This window comes from Squalius cephalus, assembly GCF_949319135.1.
Source record: "Squalius cephalus genome assembly, chromosome: 19".
Taxonomy (NCBI): domain Eukaryota; kingdom Metazoa; phylum Chordata; class Actinopteri; order Cypriniformes; family Leuciscidae; genus Squalius; species Squalius cephalus.
The window spans coordinates 26630218-26652381 of NC_137140.1; the positions used below are offsets into that span (position 1 = coordinate 26630218).

The following is a 22164-nucleotide window of genomic DNA, read 5'->3' on the forward strand; positions in this document are numbered from 1 at the left end:
AATGTTCCTGTGAGATACAAGACTTTTGTTCATCTTCGGAACACAAATTAAGATATTTTTGATGAAATCTGAGAGCTGTCTCACTCCTTCATAAAAGAAAAGTCCAGAAAAGTTAGTAAAGACATCGTTAAAATAGTCCAAGTGACTACAGTGGCTCAACCTTAAGTTTATCAAGCGACGAAAATGCTCAAAAAAAAACCTAAAATACCGATTCAACTATACTTTAGACTTAATACTTAAACTTTACTTCTCACGTATGCGTCGTGGTGCTCTCGTGAACTTACGTCAGAGGCCCACACAGATTAAAATAAATAGTTGAATAAAGTCGTTATTTTTGTGTTTTTTGCGCACAAAAAGTATTCTCGTCGCTTGATAAACTTAAGGTTGAGCCACTGTCACTTGGACTATTTTAACGATGTCTATAACTAGAAGCCTATGGAGGAGTGAGACAGCTCTCAGATTTCATCAAAAATATCTTAATTTGTGTTCTGAAGATGAACGAAAATCTTACGGGGTTGGAACAACATGAGGGTGAGTAGTTTTGGGTGAACTAACCCTTTAAAGAAAGGATGAAATTACATTATTTGAGCAATGTTTAATATTCAGAGGTATTTTATGTCCCTCCCCTATGCAACCTTTTAAATGCCACCAGATAAGGCTTAAATATGCAGAAAAGCGATTTCTGAGAGACACTGTTGACATTTAAAGACAACCCAAACAAACACACCACTCCCTTCATTGCTCCGCCCCCCAAAATGCACGAACATGCAATGCAAGAGATAACACTTTATCATGGCTGAGGCAAAGGAAAATAATGCTTCTCAAAAAATAAAGTGAAGATGACGATCGAACAACAAGGGAGGAACAAAAAATTAGCATCCAGTATGAGTGTATACTTGCAAGAAATGGTTTAGTCGCCAGCAGCACACCAGCTTCAGACAAACAATGACACTATAAACTGTCCAATTACTATAGCTAACATTACAATAACAACATCTCTTGGTTGTGTGAAACAGCAAAATCAATAGATCAGAAACAACGCAACTTTGGCGTCTATTAGTCTTTTAGTCCTCCCACTTAGGTCTCTTGCCTGATCATAACCCTTTTCCCAGTGATATTCCTCTGACCTTTTTTTGTTGTTGTAATGTCTCTTAGCCATCTCTCTTTCTACAGTCTTTCTTCAAATCTCCTACTTGTTCACTCTCTCTCCTACCCCATCACGAATGGACACGCCCCCTACTGCTGATTGGCTACTAGGGAGTCGTGCTGCTCCCAATCCTGCTCCCAATCCACTTTCAACAGCGTTTCTCAGAAATCTCTTACTGCACCTTTAAATCATATTTGAATATTTATTTGATTATAATAAATATTAATTCCAATAGAATTTTTTTTTTACAGTGATTCAGTGAATCATAATATTTCAATAATAGTTAACAACAATAATAATATTTAATAATATAATTTACAATACAATTAGCCTATAGTTTTAATATAATATTTTTTACTTAAATTTACTTTAATAAAACCATTCAGTTTTAGTTACCACAAGCACGTTTTAGTTTACTCAACTTTTTTTTTTTTTTTTTTTTACAGTGGATTTATAGATTAACAGTGTTACATATTCTTCATAAATAGGCAACAAAAACTGCAAGGTTATGTAATTGAGGCTATAGTCATCATGTTCTCTGGTGAAAATAGCTGAGATGTTCTTTGGTTACATCAACATGAAGATGAAGAATTGTTTATGTGAGATAATTGCAGTCCCTCATTTTCCAGGATAACTACATAAATATTTCCTGTCTTATCTTACACAGACAAGTACAAGAAAACTGAACAGGACGGGTTTCAAAGAAAATCGACATTTTTACGTCCATACATGTATGGAATGTATACACTCGTTAGCAAAACATAGCTATCAAAACATTACTCCGTGGAACAGTTTATAGTTATTGAACAGAGATGAAAGAGTATCTTCGAAGCAGATGACAGGGTTTCTTCACTTCCTGATGGCGAACAGAGATCATATTTGGTGAGTTTTGCAAAAAATCTTTTGCTTTTCTTTCTACATGCAGTCGCAGAAGTTCGACTTTTCAGTACGCCTGAGTGGAAGACACGTAACGGGAAGTTTTGAGTCTAGTTTCAGGTTTTTACGGGAAGAGGATGCAGATGTTCTGAGGATCCGCCGCGGTTCCTTGAGTCCAGAACCGGAGAACAAAGAGGTACATTCCCTCCTTTTCCAAACGAGTATTCATATTCAATGAAGCTGTCTGCCCTGGAGGTGAAAATGTGTAAACTTTACACTGTACATCGCAACTGAAGTGTTTGCAAAGTGTAGGTGGAGTGTTGGGAAGAGGAGTAATTAAAGATGGATGCATGTGGGATATGAACAGTGTTGAGATGGTAAAAATGTGAGAAGATCTTAAAGCTATTTCGGAGCCACATCTATGCTAAAGCTAATTTGTTTAAAGTAATTTCTGTAGTGATTAAGGGAGTAAATGTTTATCATGATTGTTTATCTTTGGAAGTCGACTTCATGTTTAGTCACTCATTAAAGTCTAGGCTACTAAAATCCATTCCCACCGTTACTGCCATGGATAAAAAGTTTCTGATCATTTATTAATATTTTCCTGTGACAATATGCCCCAATAGCAGGAAATGCTGTCACACTAGTTGCCACCATGGAACCTGCCATTAAACAACCCATAAAGGTTTCCTTTTAATGTAAACAGTAAAACAGGAAAATGCCAAATGTAAAAGTTCTTTTATCATTTGGTTTTGGTAGAAAATGTATCATAGTCGGCTCTGATGCTGCTTTTGTTGTGTAGGCTAAATGAAATGATGCATTAAATCTGGTTCATATCATAGATTAATATTCTTTTGTTTTTATTGTTATAATGTAATATTTTAAGTCATATTTACACATTTATATGTTCATGATTTCATATTTAAAATATTAATTTCATATTAGGATAGGGCAGAATTCACGTTTAGCCTTAAACCATAGTTACTGGGATATAACCTGTTTGACAGCTCCACCATGTGACAACTAGACCTGCTCTCACTAAGGCTAAAACATGTCAGCCAGATCTGTATGCTGAATGGGCATTAGTAATGTGTGCGGGCTTGATTATTTATCCAGCCTCTGTTTGGCACCACCAGCAGGGACCTGTGCTGAGAAGTGACCTCAGGTCCAAAACATTAGCTATGTGGATTTTGGCTTTGGTGTAATTTGGCTTCATTAGTGGTTGTAGAAGAAAACCTGTCATGATAAGCATATAGCCTAGTACACTAACAGGTTTTACTATTTTCTTTGTGTGCCCAGAAATGGCTCAAGATGTCTTATGAGACCGAGAAAAGTTGCCTGCTGTCTCCACAGGAATCACAAACACCATATGGTTGCCTCACAGCTAATGAGAAATATGAAATCCCTGGAATGGGAGAGGACAGGTACTGTAAAAAAAAAAAAAAAAAAAAAAAAAATATATATATATATATATATATATATATATATATATAGAATAAGGAACTAAAAATATTTTATTATTAGTTCTGTTTTATAGGTTTAATTAAGCAAAACTGAATGATTATTGTATTCCTGTATTTCAGTGTTTTAGAGATGCTGAGCTACTCAAAATTCTCTGATCTGGAGACATGGCTGTGTATGCCCTCCACTTTGTTACCCAGGAGCCGGGATTCAGTTTGCTCCATGCTGACACCCTCCCACGAGAACGACAATCCCTCCCATGAGAATGACAATGGAGACACATTCAAAGAATCCAGGTAAAGTGTTTGTGAGCGAGTTTTAAGACATGCCAGTTCCTGCTTCTTTGTTACAGACCAGTTTGATGACATTTTAGAGTAGGCGTTTCAGTTAAAGACAATTTTCATATCCAACCAGAAATCTTATGTCTGTGTGCTTAGACTGTTAGCTTGGTTAGCAGTGTCTTGCTTTACTATCTTATGGACATGCAAATACATAATCACCTATTTTATTATTACACAGCTCTTTGGAATACGCAATTCTATTTTTTGTGTGTGTTTAATGACCACTAAACTGTACAATTGAGTACTGACAGCCAGTTACCTACACATTTTGCACAATCCAAGCCTCTCGTATCATTCTTTGGTATCTTTCTTCTTACATATTCAAATAATTCCAGCTCAAATATCCATTTTGCTTATTTATTTGGTAAGCAGCTTGCAATAACTGAGATAATGTACAGTCAGCTGGAAATTATCAAGGAAGAAAAACCTTACTGAACATTAAAATCATAAATATAGTTACAATATGAATTACCAAATGAATGTAAAATCAATATATACATAAAAAAAAAAAAAGAAAAAAAAAAGTATATATATATATATATATATATATATATATATATATATATATATATATATATATATATATATATATATATATAGTAAAACATTTTGTTTTCAACTGTTCAAGAATAAATGTCTTTATGTTTGACTGAGTGCAGTTGGTAGACTGTAATTCGTGTATTGACCACATGATGTCATTGTTTATTCATTGTTTACACAAGTCAGTGTTTGGACCTTCTTGTTAGCAGAACACTCTGACATAGCCAGACATCTGCAAACCATTTATTTAAAAAAGATATGCGAGTATATACTAATTTGTACAGATTGTGACTGACATTTAAATGACTCTTAGTTCTCTTAGTTCTCAATAAACATTTCACTCCATATTTAACAACATCTGATTACTTTTGAGAGTCCTATTAAACATGCTTGTTTTCTTTATACACGCTTTTGAATGCATATCGAAACTAAGAGCTGTGCAGACAAGAGAGAATTACACTGACAGTACCAGCCAACCTACTACATGTTGAATCACTGTGGCTCTTGAGGTTTCAATAGCCAATCAAAACCAATCATGTCTTCTCAGCTACCTTTTATGCAGCACTAGTCTCAACAAAAACTGAATCATCAGAACACCCAAAACCATACGCTACAAACTAGGCACAAAAATGCAGTGCATACAATGACTAAGACCAGTTAATATTGCTTTTATCCTGCCTGGGGTAGAAGAAACACCCTGCCATCCAACTTTATGTAATCAGGCTACATTCATAAGCCTAAGCAGAGCCATTTATTAAAAACAAAAAGCCAGGCTCCATACTGCGATGGTGTTATTACATCTCTCAGTGGAAACAAAGCATTCACTGGAAACCTCTCTTAACTTGCTACAGTTAATCAAGCCTCACAAAAGCAACATAGCCAACTCTACCATCAGATATGCGCTACACTTGACTCTTGACAGACTGATATGGCTTTTGTGTGTGCGGCTGGCACACTTTAGCTGAAGGTGCAATTTAATATTAATGCCGGGCGCTGAACGCTGGTTGGGCTGCTTCTTTTTTAGTGTTTTTTTTTTTTTTAACCAGGGGCCTTCTTTTTACCCTAGAGCGATTACGCTGTTGATTTGACTATAAAAAGGCTTTAGCAACGGGAAGTCCTGGGCAAAGACGGTGGCGTTAGATCTTGCAGGTGCATTCAAATTTAATATGCTGCTCATGGCTCATACGGAATCGAATGGAAAATCTTTAATAACTTGTTTTACGTGAAGAGAAGAAGTGCATGAGGGCATCATGCTTGCAATGGAACGGATTGTTGAGTTTTTGTTTAGAAGAAAAAAATCAGGATCTCACACGAGAGGATCAAGAAAAAGCCAAAGCTATACCCTTCAAGATTCCAGGTACTGTATATTCCTAAACAGAAAAAAGGTGTTTGTTTATTTTTTATAATTATTTATTATTTTATTGAGGCTTCCACTAAATGTATTATTGCATTGATATATATTTTATCTTCCAAATTTAGTTCTATTTTTTAGAATAGATTGTTTTCAAACTAAGAATTAAATTGTGTTGCCTATACCGCTTGATGTCTATAATATAATCTTTTTAAAATATTCCAACATTTTGTTCTCACACGTTTAATTCCCTGATTCTTCCTGACATCCAGCTAAAGCTGTAATTTTCTCAGCGTTGATTGTTATGGAAAAACCTGCGTTTTTCACTGCCGGTATGACACGCTGTTCGGTACGGGGGAGCTCAATTGTGATCATGAAAACATCACGCTATGACAGCTAATTATAGTGGAGTGACAGCAGAAATGAAATCTCTTTCGTTCCACAGGCCCCCGGAGAACGAGTCTAGTCATCTGAGCCAGTGCCAGGAGAGGAAAACCCATCTATTGCCACCCTCTCCGCTCCTGCCAGTTCCAGCCTCCCCTCACTCCTCATCGCCCCTGCGGACCACCTCAACTCCCCTGCCCAAGCCCACCAGAGACTCCTGTCATGGCGGCGTGAGCGTGAGGAAACGGCGGCGCCTGGCAGCCAGCCCCGGAGGACTGCACTGGGACGCATCAGGTATGCCAATCACAAACTGCATCCATTCATCATAGTTTCAGATACCACCTCTTCTCCAAAACTCTTTTGGCTCTCTATATGTATGATTGTGCCAGTGCTGTGGTTCGAAACTTCTTTGAGCGAGTCAAATATATACGTGTAGTGTTTCAGTGTTTGAACTTCTATATTTGAGTTGGAACCACATTTGGAGGTCTTGAATGGATTGATTTCTAGTCTCGTTTTCTACGTTTCGCCAAGCATTGCTTGCGGTGCTGTTTGTTTTTATTTGCTTGATTGCCTGTTACATCCAATTTCATCGAGCAATTTGCACAGTTTGACACACATATTTGTGAAATTCGAGGGCAAAGGTTCTCTGCAAAATTAATGACTTGAGTAATCTAGCTAATTGCTTCTGCCGGGAATGATACTCTCAGTGTGTTTTGTAGCAATTACCAATAGTAAATGATGATGCTGTGAAAACTAGGTAAATAAAATGCAAATGTATTCCCAACTAACAAAAAAATATTCTAAGAACGTTTTGCTAACGTTCACATAGAGAACTTTATTTCTGAATGTTCCCTGAACATCCAGTTTTTTTTTTTCTTGGAACATTCAATTTGATAATTTTTTGCAAACATGGGGATGATACTTCCTCAACGTTTCATGAACACGTTTTTTAATAACGTTATTAAATACCAGATAACTTTGAACAAACAATTTTATTAACAATTTTATTTAATTTTAAGGTGACATAGTTACATTGTACTTACTCAAATAAGTATAAGTGATATTAATTGACTACATGTACTTACTATAGAGTTACGGCTAGGGTTAGGGTTTAGTTTAGGGTTAGTTACTTGTAATTATGCATAATTTATTTGACTGTTATTACTATAGTAAGTACATGTGGTAACGTGTAAAAGTTAGCTGGGTTGCTGCAAATCTTTAGACATGTTATGCTATTTTATATAATAGCATAAATTTTACAATACTTACTACAAAACACATTTATATTGAAACAAAAAGAGATGAGACACAGCAATTAAGTTGCACATTTGTAAATAATGAGGATATCCTACAGAACACTGTATGTGTTTTAACCAAGCTCATCTTGGAGTTCATGCTGCTATGCTGCCGATCGCCAGAGGTGACTCTGTCATTAGCGTTTTTGTTGTATGTGGAAATGACTCCTAATTGCAGGTTTATTTGTGGCACTGCCCTGCGGGCGATGTTCATTAATGCTGTTGCAATAGTAGTGGTGAACCTTACGGATGACATAATGAGCAATTTATTTTACAAGGACTTGTCAGGGAAACCAACATTTTCTGGTACCTAGAGATGAAGAAGTCACCCTCCAACCCCACCTACCCTTCAAAAGAGTATTATCACTATCTTTAGGGGTGGCACAGAATGGCAGGAAACAGCTCTGCCTATCTCTGGAAGAGCGTATGACTGGTATGTAAACAGTGGAGGGTGCTCTTGGAAGATTGTTAAAGAGTTTGTTCGCCATGTTAATTCTGTCATCATTTACTCACCCTCGTGTTGTTCCAATCCTGACTTTATTTCTATATGTATGGATATAGCTGCATAAAAGTATCATAAAAGAAGTCCACACAACTCATGTGCTATATTCCATGGAATGAGATGAGGGTGAGTTAATAATGACAAAATTAAACTATCACTTTTAGAGTGTATGAGGCTGTGTTCAGAATGCTAGCATACTCTTACTATTGTTGCAGTAAATAGTGTGAATGTGCAGTATTTATACACATATACTAATGTTATGCATGTATGGAATACCCAGATAATCTACAATAATTTAAGAACACTGTGGGGAACACTGTATCCCTCGATACAATGCACTCACTATATTTCTAGTATGAAAAGTTTCATAGTATGTTACAGTCCGGGGGGTTCGGACTGTAACAATACGTAACAAATTTACAATAAAATGGAAAATAAATGTATTTTATATCCATGGTGGATTTAAAATATTGTATATAAGGTGGATAAACATTTTAAATGAGAGTTTTTCAGAGGTGGTAAATGGAAACATGTTGTGCATAGTGTGACAATATTATGGCAACAGCGTAGTGTATACTGTTTACAACATTTATCATTGCATACTGTGTACACTACTAAAAGTTTGGTGTCAGTTAAGGTCCGTAACGATAACTATATTAGCGTCCACACCATCAGATGATATCGCTCTGTTTATTCTAAGCGCGTGCTTGTCTGCCGCTATAAAAGCTCGAGCTCATTACAGCAGGATGGATTCTGATTGGCTGTCAATGTTTTTATCGTTCATCAGTTGGATAAAATCATTCTGAAAGTGATTTCAACGATATTGTTTCTCTGTGCCGTTATCGTTATAGCTGTGGTGGGAACTCTTATTATTTAATAATGAGAACGATTTTTAAAACTATATATCTTTATCATTATCATTATAGTTCTCGTCCGTGGAATGAACTGGCCCTAAGATTATTTTAGTGAAAGAAATTGATATTTTAATTTGGCAAGGATGCAGTAAATTGATCAAAAGTGACAGTAAAGGCATTTATAGTGTTACAAAAGTTTTCTATTTCAAATAAATGCTGTTTTTATTTTTTTACTTTGTGTTCATCAATGAATCCTGAAAAAAATGTGTCATGGTTTCCACAAAAAGATTAAATAGCACAACTGTTTTCAACATTAATAACAGTATCTTTAGCAGCAAATCAGCATATTAGAATGATTTCTGAAGGATCATGTGACACTGAAGACCGAAGATTAATATTTCACAGCTTTGCATCTCAGGAATAAATTACATTTTAAAATCTATTAAAAATTGAAAGTAGTTATTTTAAATTGTATTAATATTTCACAATATTACTATTTTTACTGTATTTTGAGCTTTAGTGAGCAATAGAGATTTCTTTCAAAAACATTAAGGTTAAAAAATCTTACTGAACCCAAACTTTTGAAGAGTAGTTTACTCTTTTACATACTATTCATTCTGAACATACAGTATATGTGATCAAATGTCAGTTTGACGCAGTGTACTTAAGCACAGGAGACTTTTTTTTTAGTTGAATCTTTATCAGATTCAAAGATTTGCAAAACATCAGCCTAGCCATGCCATTGTAAGCATGATGGTAAACAACGATAGTGTTTTCCACACCTTTGTTTGGTTTGGTAAAGTCACTGTGTTTTCCATACCTAGATTCACCTTTAGGCTAAAAGTGAAAGGAATGAAAAGGAAAGTGGTGTTGATGTGATCCCCCTCTAGGGATTCTGGAATTGTTTCCACAGAAGTGTTCAGTGCACATATTGATGTCAGCTGTGGCGTCAGAATCAATATTTTATCCAAAGAGCTCCAATGGGTGCTGGGTGTTATCTTCTGTTTAATGACACCATCCCGTGTAATAGAATGAGTGCTGTTGGAGGATTGTTTTCAGCCTCCGAGTCCTCTGTTTTTTACCTGGGGACGTGAGCCTTAATGTACTAAATGATACAATCAGTGTTAGATAACCCCTATGTACAGGGAACTGGTAAATGGCACAAGCCGGAAATTATAGGCTAAAAGGGTTGTCTGGGTAAAAGCAGTTAAAGGATTAGTTCACTTCAAAATGAAAATTCTGTCATGATTTACTCACCCTCGAGTTGTTTCAAACCTGTGTGAATTTCTTTCTTCTGTTGAACACAAAGGAAGATATTTTGAAGAATGTCGGTAACCAGACAGTTGATGGACCCCATTGACTTCCATAGTATTTTTACCATGGAAGTCAATGGGGTCCATCAACTGTTTGGTTGAGAACTGTTCACTCATTTGTCTTTTTATTCATTGTTTTGTTGGCATTACTTTAGTTTGAAAAATCTCTGATTATGTAATAAAAATGTACATTTCTGTAAAATGTACATTTTACTATTTAAATTACATTTTTTGTTGGTGTAAAAGAAATTACACAAAAACACTCATTCTCTAAGTTAAATCAAATTATGTACGCTACTGTTCAAAAGTTTGGGGGTCACTAAGTTTTTTATTTATTTATATTAATTGATATAAATTAATGCTTTTATTCAGGGATGCATTATTTTTTATTCATCAAAGTATCCTGAAACATAAAGATCACGGTTTCCACAAAAACATTAATCAGACCTGTTTCCAGCATTGATAATAATAAGTAATGTTACTATTAGTCTGATTTCTGAAGGATCATGTGACACTAAAGTAATGATGCTGAAAATTCAGACCCCAATCTTGTAATTTTTAATTAAAATCAAATTACATTAATGGTACATTTTACACTTTAAATCAAATGACATATAATACAGATTTATATTATGTAATTTAAATTATTTTCTTACAAATTAGATATCTGTAATTTAATTGAAACTATTTATTCTTCTTACTAATAAATAAGTTGTTTATAATCATTTTAATGTGTTCTTTGCATTTTTAATCTTTATCTTAATGTTGCTTTTAAGTAGCAAGACATAATGAATTTAGTCTCTGATATAATTTTTAAGATTAATTGATGCACTTTGATAATATTTTTGTGAGCAGTGCATTTTCTAATTCATCCACTACTCCAGTCGTCCAGTAGAGGTCACTATTGCATTTGAGCTTGTACACAGAAATGAACAGAAGAGAGGATTGAGGTGTAAAGGATTTACTTATTTCTGTTTCTCAACCCTATTGAATTTAATTCCGTAATTTCTGAACAGGACGTGCTGTAGGGCAGTAGAAGCTCGGTCATTCTGTTCCCAAGCCTTTGTTCCTTTTCCCTTAAAATGTCAGTTGTCATTCAAACTGTTGGTGATTAACCTCACAGCCATGTTTCAGCATTAAACCAGATTGGAGCCACTTTGTGTTTAATGTCTGATGATTTGCACTGGTGTTGCGGATGAACATCACCATTACAGAAGATCAGGCTGTTCACTTTGTTCCTGATGTGGTTATTTTTGCTAATGGATTTATTTATCTATACCACATATTTTAAAGCTGCAGTGTGTAATTCTTGTTTAATTAATATCACCATACAGATTACAAAAATAATGACCACACACTCCCCCATCTGTCATTGGTCTGTCATACATATAATCCAGCCTCCAAACTCATGTTATTGGTTGAGCAAATGTTGTTGTGTCGGGCTTTTGATGCTTTTAATTTTTTTTATTTTTTTTACAGATATTACTTCTTTGCATAATTTTCATTTTAAATGTTAGTTCACCCAATAATGAAAATTCTGTCATCATTTACTCACCCTCATGCCGTTCCAAACCCTTAAAAGGGGTGGTTGATTATGATTTCACTGCATAAAGAGCATACTTTGAGCATAAACAACATCTGCAAAGTTACGACACTCAAAGTTCAAAGCAAAGGGAGATATTTGCTTTTAAAGAAATTGCTTTTTAAAGACTACAACAAACGGTTGGTAGGGACTACACAAGCTTCCTCCCGGGTTAGTGACATCACCAACCCTAGAATTTCCATAAACCCCGCCCCTGGAACACGATTTATAGATTATCATGACAGAATATGCTAATCAATGACTAGAAGATAGACACATCAGCTACATAAACTCATCAACTAACCATTCAGAAATGTCCTGTTGCTTCTACATGTTGTCACTTCATCTTGAGTCTCTCCATCATTGTCTGAATCCGGTTTGAACATAAAAGGCTAAGGTTTTTGAAATGTTCAGTGTGTGTCTGTGTGAGGTAAAAGGACACAACCTCTTGAAGCTCCGCCCCCTGTGCTGGGAGCAGCAGCTCATTTGCATTTAAAGGGACAGACACAAAAACGGTGTGTTTTTGCTCACCCTCAAAAAGTGACAACTTTAACATGCTATATAAAAATATATGTGGGGTATTTTGAGCTAAAACTTCACATACACACTCTGGGGACATCAGAGACTGATTTTACATCTTGTGAAAAGGGCATTATACCACCCCTTTAAGATTTTTGTTCATCTTAGAAACACAAATTCATTTTTTAATGAAATCTGAGAGATATGTCCCTCCATTGACAGCCTACGCAACTACCACTTTCAAGGCCCAGAAAGGTAGCAAAGGCATCATAAAAGTAATTTACCAATTTATTTACAAAATATTAATCTCCAACGCGTGTTCATGGAACAACATCTGCTCTTGCATCATCACAACATGCATGCGTCGTGGTGCTCTCAAGAACGCGTGTTGGAGATTCATATTTTGTAAATAAAGTGGTAAATTATGTTGTTTTTTTGCGCAAACAAAGCTCTCATAAAATTGAGGTCACATGGATTTTTTTTTATGATGCCTTTACATTTCTGGGCCTTAAAAGTGGTAGTTGCGTAGACGGTCAATGGAGGGACAGAAAGCTCTCAGATTTCTCTCAGTATATATATATTTTAATTAAGAAGTATTTTTATTTTTATGAAGTAAAATAAGAAAAAATAATAATTAATTGCAAATAAATGTAATTTTTTTTCATGATTACTACTTAACGTCCCACTGTAGTCAATAATTGTATCCCTTATAACTCATCTTTGATCACCAAAATGGCATATTTAAAAGTTTTTTCCCTGTGATTTTTTTTTATTCATGCCTTAAAGGTGCATTGCGCAAGTCTCTGAGTTTTTGCAGAACTATGCCCCCTTCTGGCGACACACGAAACTGCAACCAGAGTTGTGCACGCGGTTACATGGAGTTTGCGTTGGGGTTTGGGATGAACTAGAAGCCGGTCTCTTTGAATCCATCTTCTACTTTTGCAAAAGTCGCTCGAGTTGTCTTCGCTGATGCGGATAATGGCGGCGAATACACAAACCTGCCAGACATAACCAGGTGAGCGTGAACGCGCATGACGTCACGCCCAGTCGATTCCGTCCCGAATCCCTCTTATTTATTTTACTGTACAGGATTATAGAGGCAATCGCAGTGATCATAGAAGGGCTCATTCAGCCCATCAGGCAATTGTTTAAGCATGTATGGGTTAGAAAAACGGGTATTTTTAACATGAAAAGTTGCTTAATGCACCTTTAAAATAGCTTGAATGTAACTCTACACCCTTGCTTCATTTAGTATACGCGGATTCATGAATATGCAAATGAGCCCCGCCTCCACTCACTCATACAATGGCATGTATCGCTCTCTACAACGCCGGACGCATAACGGTAAATAATATGATTAGCATTCGGCTTGACTACGTTATCAAACAGCTAATAAAGTGTTGCTAATGTTACACAAACCTGTTCTTGTTCGCCGTCTCAGAATCAGTCAGCTGCCTTCTTAAAACCAGCATCCTTAGAAACGCTTTGAACATCATAGAAACTTCATCATAACATAATATACACTTGATTTTCACCACAGGGGGTCTTTAATCCTGTACAGTAGCAATGTAATTAAATCTCCCTACTAGCCTGTACATTATCAGCAAATATGTTGCTTAAGCTTTCCTTGAATAGTTAATATAGATGGGTCGTCCTCCTCTAATGACACCCGATGACATGCTGTGTGTCTTTTGTCAAGAAGTATGGCCTTCCCGATGAATGAACAGACCAGTGACCCTGGAGCCAGCACCTCTTTACCCTTTGCTTTTGAGGATGACGAAGATGGATCCCAAACCGTTGTCATGGAAACTGGGATCATTAGCACCAGCTGTGTTTGTTTTAAGGTCTTAAGATTCTTCTCACGTCTTTAATTTAGTTGGACTTGGTGTTAAATTACACTTATCGAATGCTTTACTCTCGACCTCGCTTGATAGACAGCCGCAGGGCTTCATCATCACGCCGACGTCCTTGTGTCCATCCGTAGATGATTTTCAAACGAAAAAGGGTAATTGGACAAATTGGATCACTCATATAATTTGTGTTTTAATCACTTATTTGACTTTAAAGTGGGGTCATTTGTAAAACCATTTTTCTCAGGCTCATTCGATTTTTAAGTGCGCTCAGCCCTGGAATCTCACTCAAGCTGTAGGAGGGTTTACGGATAGTGTCGCTGCAGGTGATGTGATATAACAGCTTCACACAACACAGAGATGCTCGGTTATAAATCAATGCTGACATCAGACTGTTGGGATTAAATCTCAAACCTCTTTACTGTGTTGGTGACTCATCAGTGTGACCTAGAAAGCTTAATATTGAGTAAACATATAAAGATTCAACTACTAACAGAGGTATGAATATCTGGGTGCAACAAACAGGATCAGTTGGCAATATAATATATTGTTTTAATAATGTAGTTTGCATGTCAGATATCAATATGGTGTGTGGAAATGCTGGGAACGCATCAAAGCAGATGGTATGAGTAGATGCAAGCTCATGATGTGAAAATAATGTCTAGCTGTGGTAGCCAGAACACCACATGGAATCTGTCATCAGGGACCAGTTGAAGGAACTTGATATGGTTCAGTTGGATACGTGACACACACACAGACACCCATCAGTTCAGGTTTCATTCTGCTACAGTCACCATGCATCGTTTCCATAGCGATGAGCTAACAAAGTTAAGGTCTGTGTATTTGACAAGTGAGATAACATAAGAGTTTAAGCCTGTAGCGTGCAATCCACACTTGGGCTGACACCTGGGTAACTCATGAGAATCCTCAAATGGCATAATATGCTGAGGTTTTCATTGGATTTTTGTTTTTGTGAATTTCTCAATGGAACACACAGAAAATTGGTCTGGGAATTGACTGTGATTATTTTCTGCTGTGGCTCATTCATCTTGGCTGTTCAGCATTAAAATACCATTATACTTGTACTACCATGGTTTTCTGGAACATGGTAATACTAGGGTATTGTTTGAAGAACCTTGGAGTGCCATGTAAATACAGGGGTACATGAATATGGTAATAATGTAATGTCATTATTGAATGTTTTATTTCCCTTCAAGTACCGGCACGTTGTTGAAAAAACAACAACATGTATCTACACAAAGATATTTTGACCAAATCTCACATTACAGTATGTTGAATTTAATACCATTATGTGGAGAAAATGACATTTTAAACATTTAGGGAATGTTTAATGGACTCATTTGTCTTGCTAGCATTTTATATATCTAAAGTACAAGTAATTACATGCAATTTCACAAACTCACAATGGCTGGCAGTGGGGGGCGCAGATGAGTATATACTGTATTAGGCTGCTGTCACTTTAAGACCTAATGCTTCAAATCCGATTTCTTTCTCAACTGTTTACGTTCACTTAAGACATAACCAACTGTGTTTACATGAATACTCGCCAACACAGGCATGTTGACATAACTGTATGTATTTGACCATTCAAATGCAATAAGCTGTGAAAGAGAACTGAATTCGGGATCGCACACTGTCTGAGAGGCGTCTTTCTGTGCGCGCGCTTTGGGTGCGTTGGAGTTAATTTCTGCAGCTTATTGCGCTTAAAGCTACACTGTGTAATTTTTTAAGTTGATTCTTAGCAAAAAACACTTTGTTCTTTCAAAATGTTATGTGCGCATTAATGTGTTATTACTTCTACCAACTAATCAAGTATTCTCGTAAGCGTAGAATCTGCCATTTAGAATACATACGAGCGACTCGCTCGAATGGCGGCAGCCATGTTGCGCCTCCATCTTGAAAATACATTAGCCAAAGAGGGACATACCTGGAAATTCAAGCTTCGCCTTTCGCGTTTTTACACTCAGTGGCACCGTGACGAATGCGAGGGGAGACTAATCGTGACTGCCGGCAGATTTGAACCGTAGGAGTTAAAACGCCCTCGGAATGGGAGGGGCTAGAAAGTAATATTCAGTTGGTAGTCATAAACGATTTCACCGCTAGATGGGAGAAAATCCTACACAGTGTAGCTTTAATAACTCTTTTTAACGTCAAGCAAGTCACACGTAAGTAACAGTCGTTTCTCTGCTATATGTGTTGACCTAAAACTTTGTTTTGAAGTAGCCTTAAATCGTTCAGATATCGCAATCCATTGTAAATATGTAAATGTGCGATATTTCGATAATTGTGATACAGTGTGCACCTTTAAGATTAAAAATAATAGTTCTAATAAAGAAGATTACAAATATACACATCAAATTGAATTTGAAAAGTAGGAAAAATCTTTTAATCCTTTATATAACAAAAAATTATCATAATAAATTTGTCAACCCCTGGGGCATAAAATAACATTGAAATAACACTTGTATATCAAAGTGTTACTATCTGATACATCAGTGTATTTTTTGTTGTTCAGTTTGGCTTGTGTATTTTCCTTTGGGACTTCTCCGTACATCTTTATCTTGTCATTAAACAAGTGCTGCAGAAATAACTCACCACTGATATAATCTGCGTGCAGCGCGTTCATGCAAATTGATGATTGTTTTCACAAATTAGCATATATCTGAGCTTGGTTATCAAAATGGTTAGGGTTTTGTCAGGACACCATTACAATTTTATGCAAAACGTAGTGGATTAGCTAAAACACCAAATTCATAAATGTTTATTTGACCTCTGCTTCAGAGGAGGTTCTCTTCACAACAGTCTCTGAGGCGAAGACGATAACAGCGACGTCTTCATGCAGTTTTAATTGTAAGTGGAGTAGGCAGAACCATGCAGTAGCTCAGCGGATAAAGAGCCAGAACTGCTGCCCACCAGCTGATGGTACAGAGAAACCAAACACCCCGCTTACAATCCTAGTGGCATACGGTGCACGTGTGTGTGTTTACATTATAAACCTCCAGTTTACAAGAGCAGCTCTATTAGATCTTCAAGATACTTTTATACTTTACAGTTTAATGTTGCCTGAGGTGAATTTTCAGCCATTTAACTGACAAATTGTATTCTTCTGTGTGGTACAATAGTTGGTCTTTTTTATGCTTTGTTCATTACGGTGAAATTGTTATAAACATGACTCACCAGAGAAGCAGTGGGAAGTTTAATTAGAGCAGTTCAAATGAGAATTGAGAGGAAGTGAAAGGATGGGCTATTTAAAATATGCTATTGCAAAGTGGTTAGAATTGACTAGTCATAATATTTATTCCTTTTTCTTATTCATACTGTACCAAATTTGTACTTCCCTTGTTTTCTACACTACATTTTTTGTTTAAATTACATTTAAATGAACATTTTACATTTATGATTATGTATGTGAACTGCATAGAAATTTTTCATCCTTTTGGATTACAGAGTTTTAACATAAACTAATAAACTTATGCATATTTGTCATACATACTGTAAATGATGCAGGCAAGATTTCTGGACTTGAAAATCACAGCATAGTTTATTATTAGCTATTTGCATCTATTGATTTTAATTTAATTAATTTATTAAAAATAGCTTAGAATCAGCATAAATGTGTTCATTGCGAAAACAAAAACATTTATTCAGTTAAAAAGTATAAACATATGGCTAGCTGTGGAACAAGCAATATTCAATTAGTTAAAATGTATTAGATTGAAAGAAATTGGATTTATTGATGATAAATATATAAACCTGGTTATTGGAAAACACATTCAGTTTATTATTAGTAGTATTACAGAAATCCTGTTTCTTTCATGTTTCATCTATCGTATGTATGACTGACAAATGTGCATCGCATTAAATTTATTAGTTTGTTTATATGTGTAATCCAAACTGATTGAAATGTTATATGCAATCAAAATACATAAATCTTAAATTTAGGCCTAAATATTTTTTTGGAGTGTATGAATCCTATATTTAAAAAACAACAATCTCTTCAAGATGTGTGTTTTTGTGAGGAGAGGTTTTGGTCCTGCTCACATTCTCCAGTGTTTTCTTTCTCTCTGGGTGTCAGTTATCACCTGAGGTGTCTGTTTCTCTCTTTCAGGGTCAGTGTTGCGTGACCGTGACCGAGGGGAGACGTCGCCACTGTCGGAAGTGAAGCGCTTCCCTCGGAATTCAGAGAGCCGTGTCCCAGAGCTTTGGGGGGATAGAGTGGCTCTTAGGAAGACCATATCCGTCGATGACCGCCTTCTCCAGCAAACTCCTAGTGAACATCACAGACTCCTCAGTCGACTAGAGAGGGGCAAGAAGAAACTCAGGAACATCAATGTGAGTGGTGTGTCTCATATCGCTGTCAAATAGAGGTCAGATACAGACTCTATAGGGAATTCCACATTGGTCAAAGTTACAGGTGTGCCCTTCGTTGCTTGTTTATTGCAATGTCTTGTTTGTTTACTTGCGCATATTCTTGTGTTTAAGGACAACTCTTAGTTTTGTCCACCTTTGTAGGTGGGTATTGATGTAGCACATACAGTGTTTTGACAGTTTCACAGCTGCTGTTATTTTTATGAGGTTCTTCATAGACGTTCAGTTGTGTAACCGTTCAAAAATGAGGCATGCTTGCCCAGAATTCATCCTGGAGTTTGATCATGGCTTTCTATTCAGCGAACACTCATCTGTCATCCTACACCAGTGAGTCAGTGCTTTGAGGACGCATTGCCTTGTAACCTTACATTAGGGACTTTTGCAGAACATGAATTCGATCTGCATACATTTGCCTTTGTTGAAAAGCTGATTCTGTGCAGCTCTGTGAAAATTATATATAAATGTATATATGTTAAGAGGGGATAGATAAAGAAGCGTTCGTAATGTACATATGCTTTTATGTGCTGGCCTCAAATGATCATGGCCATGAATAACTATGAGATCTGTGCATTTCGAACTTCTCCAGAACGAATGGTTTAAACTAAACCTTACCTTATTTAAACCTAATTAACATGTTGAAAATGCAGCATCAAGGATTTCAAGTTTGAGTCGTTTACTGATAACGTACCATCTATAAAATGGAAAAAAAGTCATTTTGATCAGGATGCATCTATTAAAAGTAGGACCCCTCAGGGGCTATGTGACGTATTAAAATATAAAAACCACCAAGATATCACCAAACAGATAAATGTATCTAATATAATTAGATGCATCATAATCAAGGTGAACACAACAGTAAATCACAGGAGTACTTTCAATATTTTGCTTTACAAATAAAACGTAAAATGTGTCACGTGAAAAGGTGAATCATTTTTTTAACTGATTTTTGTAAACAATTTAATGTTTTTATTTAACTGTTTTTTTCTGTTTATCATAATGTACCATATTTGTAATCAATTAAATATAAAAATATTTTTTGAACTGGCTCATATACCCAAATTGTTTGAACAAACTGATTCACTAAAAATAATCTGACTTATCAACGCTGCTTTAGATGCCATAGAGTTTAACATCCCCCCCCCCCCCCCCCCTCATTTTTGACATTCATTTTTCCCATAGGGATTATAAAAAAGTCTTTGTTAAAGAGTTAGAAGCCACGAACCAAGCCAATCAGCTACAAGGTGAATCACAACACTACAAACTGATTTGAAGCAAAACGTTTTTGAAAATCGGGCAAAAGACAAAGGTACTACAAGACTGTGTACTTTAGTGATGGAAAGAACTACAATCCCATGATGCATTGAGAGCAGCATAATCAAATAAAAAATTATGGAGAAATATAAAACTACTAATTTACAAATGTTGATTTTTATATAAACAATATACCTTAAGTTTACTGCAAAATATGCATATATACACAAAGATTTAAGGATTTTGAGAGTGTTTAGTTACATTATTCGCATTGCTTCATGGGAGTGGGCGGAGTTAAAGAGCAATTTCGATGCGTGTTGCTTTTTTCAACTATGATTGGTGGAATTTTCTGTACAGCATCATGGGTAATGTAGTTTTTCAACTGTTAAACATAATTATTTTAATAATAAGCTGAAATAATGGAGGCTGATGTAATACCATACCTGAGGACCATGGATTAACAACCTCGTAGTAGCACACAGTGGGTCTGTCTTTAAAGGTTTATAAATTATCGTTCAAAGTCAGTTTCTCTATGGAGAAAATTAATGGACTTTTTACTTCCAGACCAGAACCCATCTGTTGCACTCTATATTTAAACATATAACATTTTACATAAAAAAAAAAAAAGGTTTATATTTCCCATTTTGGATTTTATAACATGCAATGTAAACATGTAAACGTGAGTTTATATCAATTCTGAGAAAAAAAAGTTTTATCTCGAAATTCTGATTATCTCTTCTCAAAATTGGGATATATAAACTTAGAATTGTGAGAAAAAAGTCAGAATTGTGAGAAACAAACGTGAAATTACCATTTAAATAATTTTTTCCATGGCTTCTATAGATTTCCATTGGGGAATTTTCATTTTCTGCCACCAGGTAGGCTCCACCGAAAAACATGTCGTGTCACTCCCCAACATTGTTCAGTCAAATATAAACACAAATTATCCAGAAATTAGTATGCTGATGTCAGGAAGGAAATATCAGGGAAAAATAATTAAATAGATTTCAAAATGCAATTGAGCAGTAACACTGCTATAAACACTGTATATAAATATTGTGAGGTATCAGATCCTTTTTCATGTAAACTGTGTTGAATATCAGAATGGTGTGTGGAAATGCTGTGAATGCATCGAAGCAGATGGTATGAGTAGATGCAAGCTCATAATGTGAAAATAATGTCTAGCTGTGGTAGCCAGAACACCACAGGAATCTGTTGTTGGGGAACAGTAAAGGAACTTGATATGGTTCAGTTGGATATGTGACACACACAGACACCCATCAGTTCAGGTTTCATTCTGTCACCAATGTTTCCATAGCAATGAATGAATGAAGTTGGATTCTTCAAAGTCAGATTACGTAATGTTTTAAAAGTGCAGTAAGGCACAATTGTGTAGACACCTTGGTAACTTAGAGAATTTTTGATTTGCATAACATGCAGATATTTTCCTTGCTTTTTTGTGTCGTTCAGTGGAAAACAGACATCCAGTACTTGATCGTAATTGATTATAATTGTTTTCTAGCGTGGTTAGTTTGGCTTGCATTTCTTTAACGAGTTCATTTAGATCTCAGGAGATGTAATTAAACAAATGTTGGCGAAAGAATAATGGCCTACCACTGATATCATCTTGTGCGCACTGCAGTTTATATAATTGGTTTCAAGATGGCCTTTATATTTGAGCTTGGTATTCACAATGGTCTTTGTGAGGGGACACATTAAAAATTAAAAGTATTTGGGAAAAAGTGCTAGAGACAGTGGGACCTGTGTTTGATAAATAGTGTATTGTATATTGGTTGAATTTTACATAAATGTAATGTATTTCTCGAGAGATCAGGTCTGTAGACAATATTACCATAAAAAATATGAAGAGTTTGGGGTTGTAATCCGGCCTAACGTAAGATTTTGTTTTAATAAACCAAAAGTGAATCATACGTCAGTGGATTTATATCAGTGTTTTCAATATTTTGTAATTTCATTGGGATAGATATAGCAATGGAAAAGCAATAGAGAAGTACAGTGTGTGTGTCTGAGCGCTGTGTGTGGTAGGGAACATTGCCGCTGTTGCTGTTTGTCACTGATGACAAGCCCCTCAAAAAAAACATTCAGAATCTCAAATTCCAGCTCCAGATCTTTTTTGTATATTTATGGTAGCAAATCTGTGTTGAGAAGATTCCAGAATTACTCATTAATGCAGTGACAAACATCACTGTACAGGGCCGCGTGAAGTGGGGGTGCTGGGGGTGCTGCAGCACTTGTTGCAATTGTAAATGCAACGCATATGTTTGTTCATTAAAATGTATTAATTGTTAGCATTTAGTCATTTATTTGTAATAAACACTTTAAGTGGGCTATTTAAAAATTGTTATTTATAAGTTAAATTATCTTTTTAAAACATAAGCGCAGAGTGTTACGTAATATTGTGTGTGTGTGTGTGTCGAAAGAATTTGCCGCAGCTGCTCAAAAAAAAAAAAAAAAAAACCCCAGTCAAAAACCCCACTGTCAGTGTTTT

The 22164-nt window shown here is 35.9% G+C and overlaps 1 protein-coding gene across 3 annotated transcripts in view; it reads left to right on the forward strand.

Moving 5' to 3' along the window:
- The first annotated feature begins 1704 nt into the window (after positions 1-1704).
- The window catches only part of ankfn1a (ankyrin repeat and fibronectin type III domain containing 1a), a 79334-nt gene continuing 58874 nt past the window's right edge, over positions 1705-22164 (forward strand). For 2 of the 3 annotated variants that reach the window (XM_079852114.1, XM_079852116.1), the window contains exons 1-5: positions 1705-2219; positions 3323-3447; positions 3607-3780; positions 6162-6394; positions 18145-18368. In XM_079852114.1, the coding sequence (XP_079708240.1) occupies positions 2067-2219; positions 3323-3447; positions 3607-3780; positions 6162-6394; positions 18145-18368 (909 nt within the window). In that variant the 5' untranslated portion in view covers positions 1705-2066. The remainder of the gene's footprint in view (positions 2220-3322; positions 3448-3606; positions 3781-6161; positions 6395-18144; positions 18369-22164) is intronic. The other variant, XM_079852115.1, reaches the window with a different exon arrangement.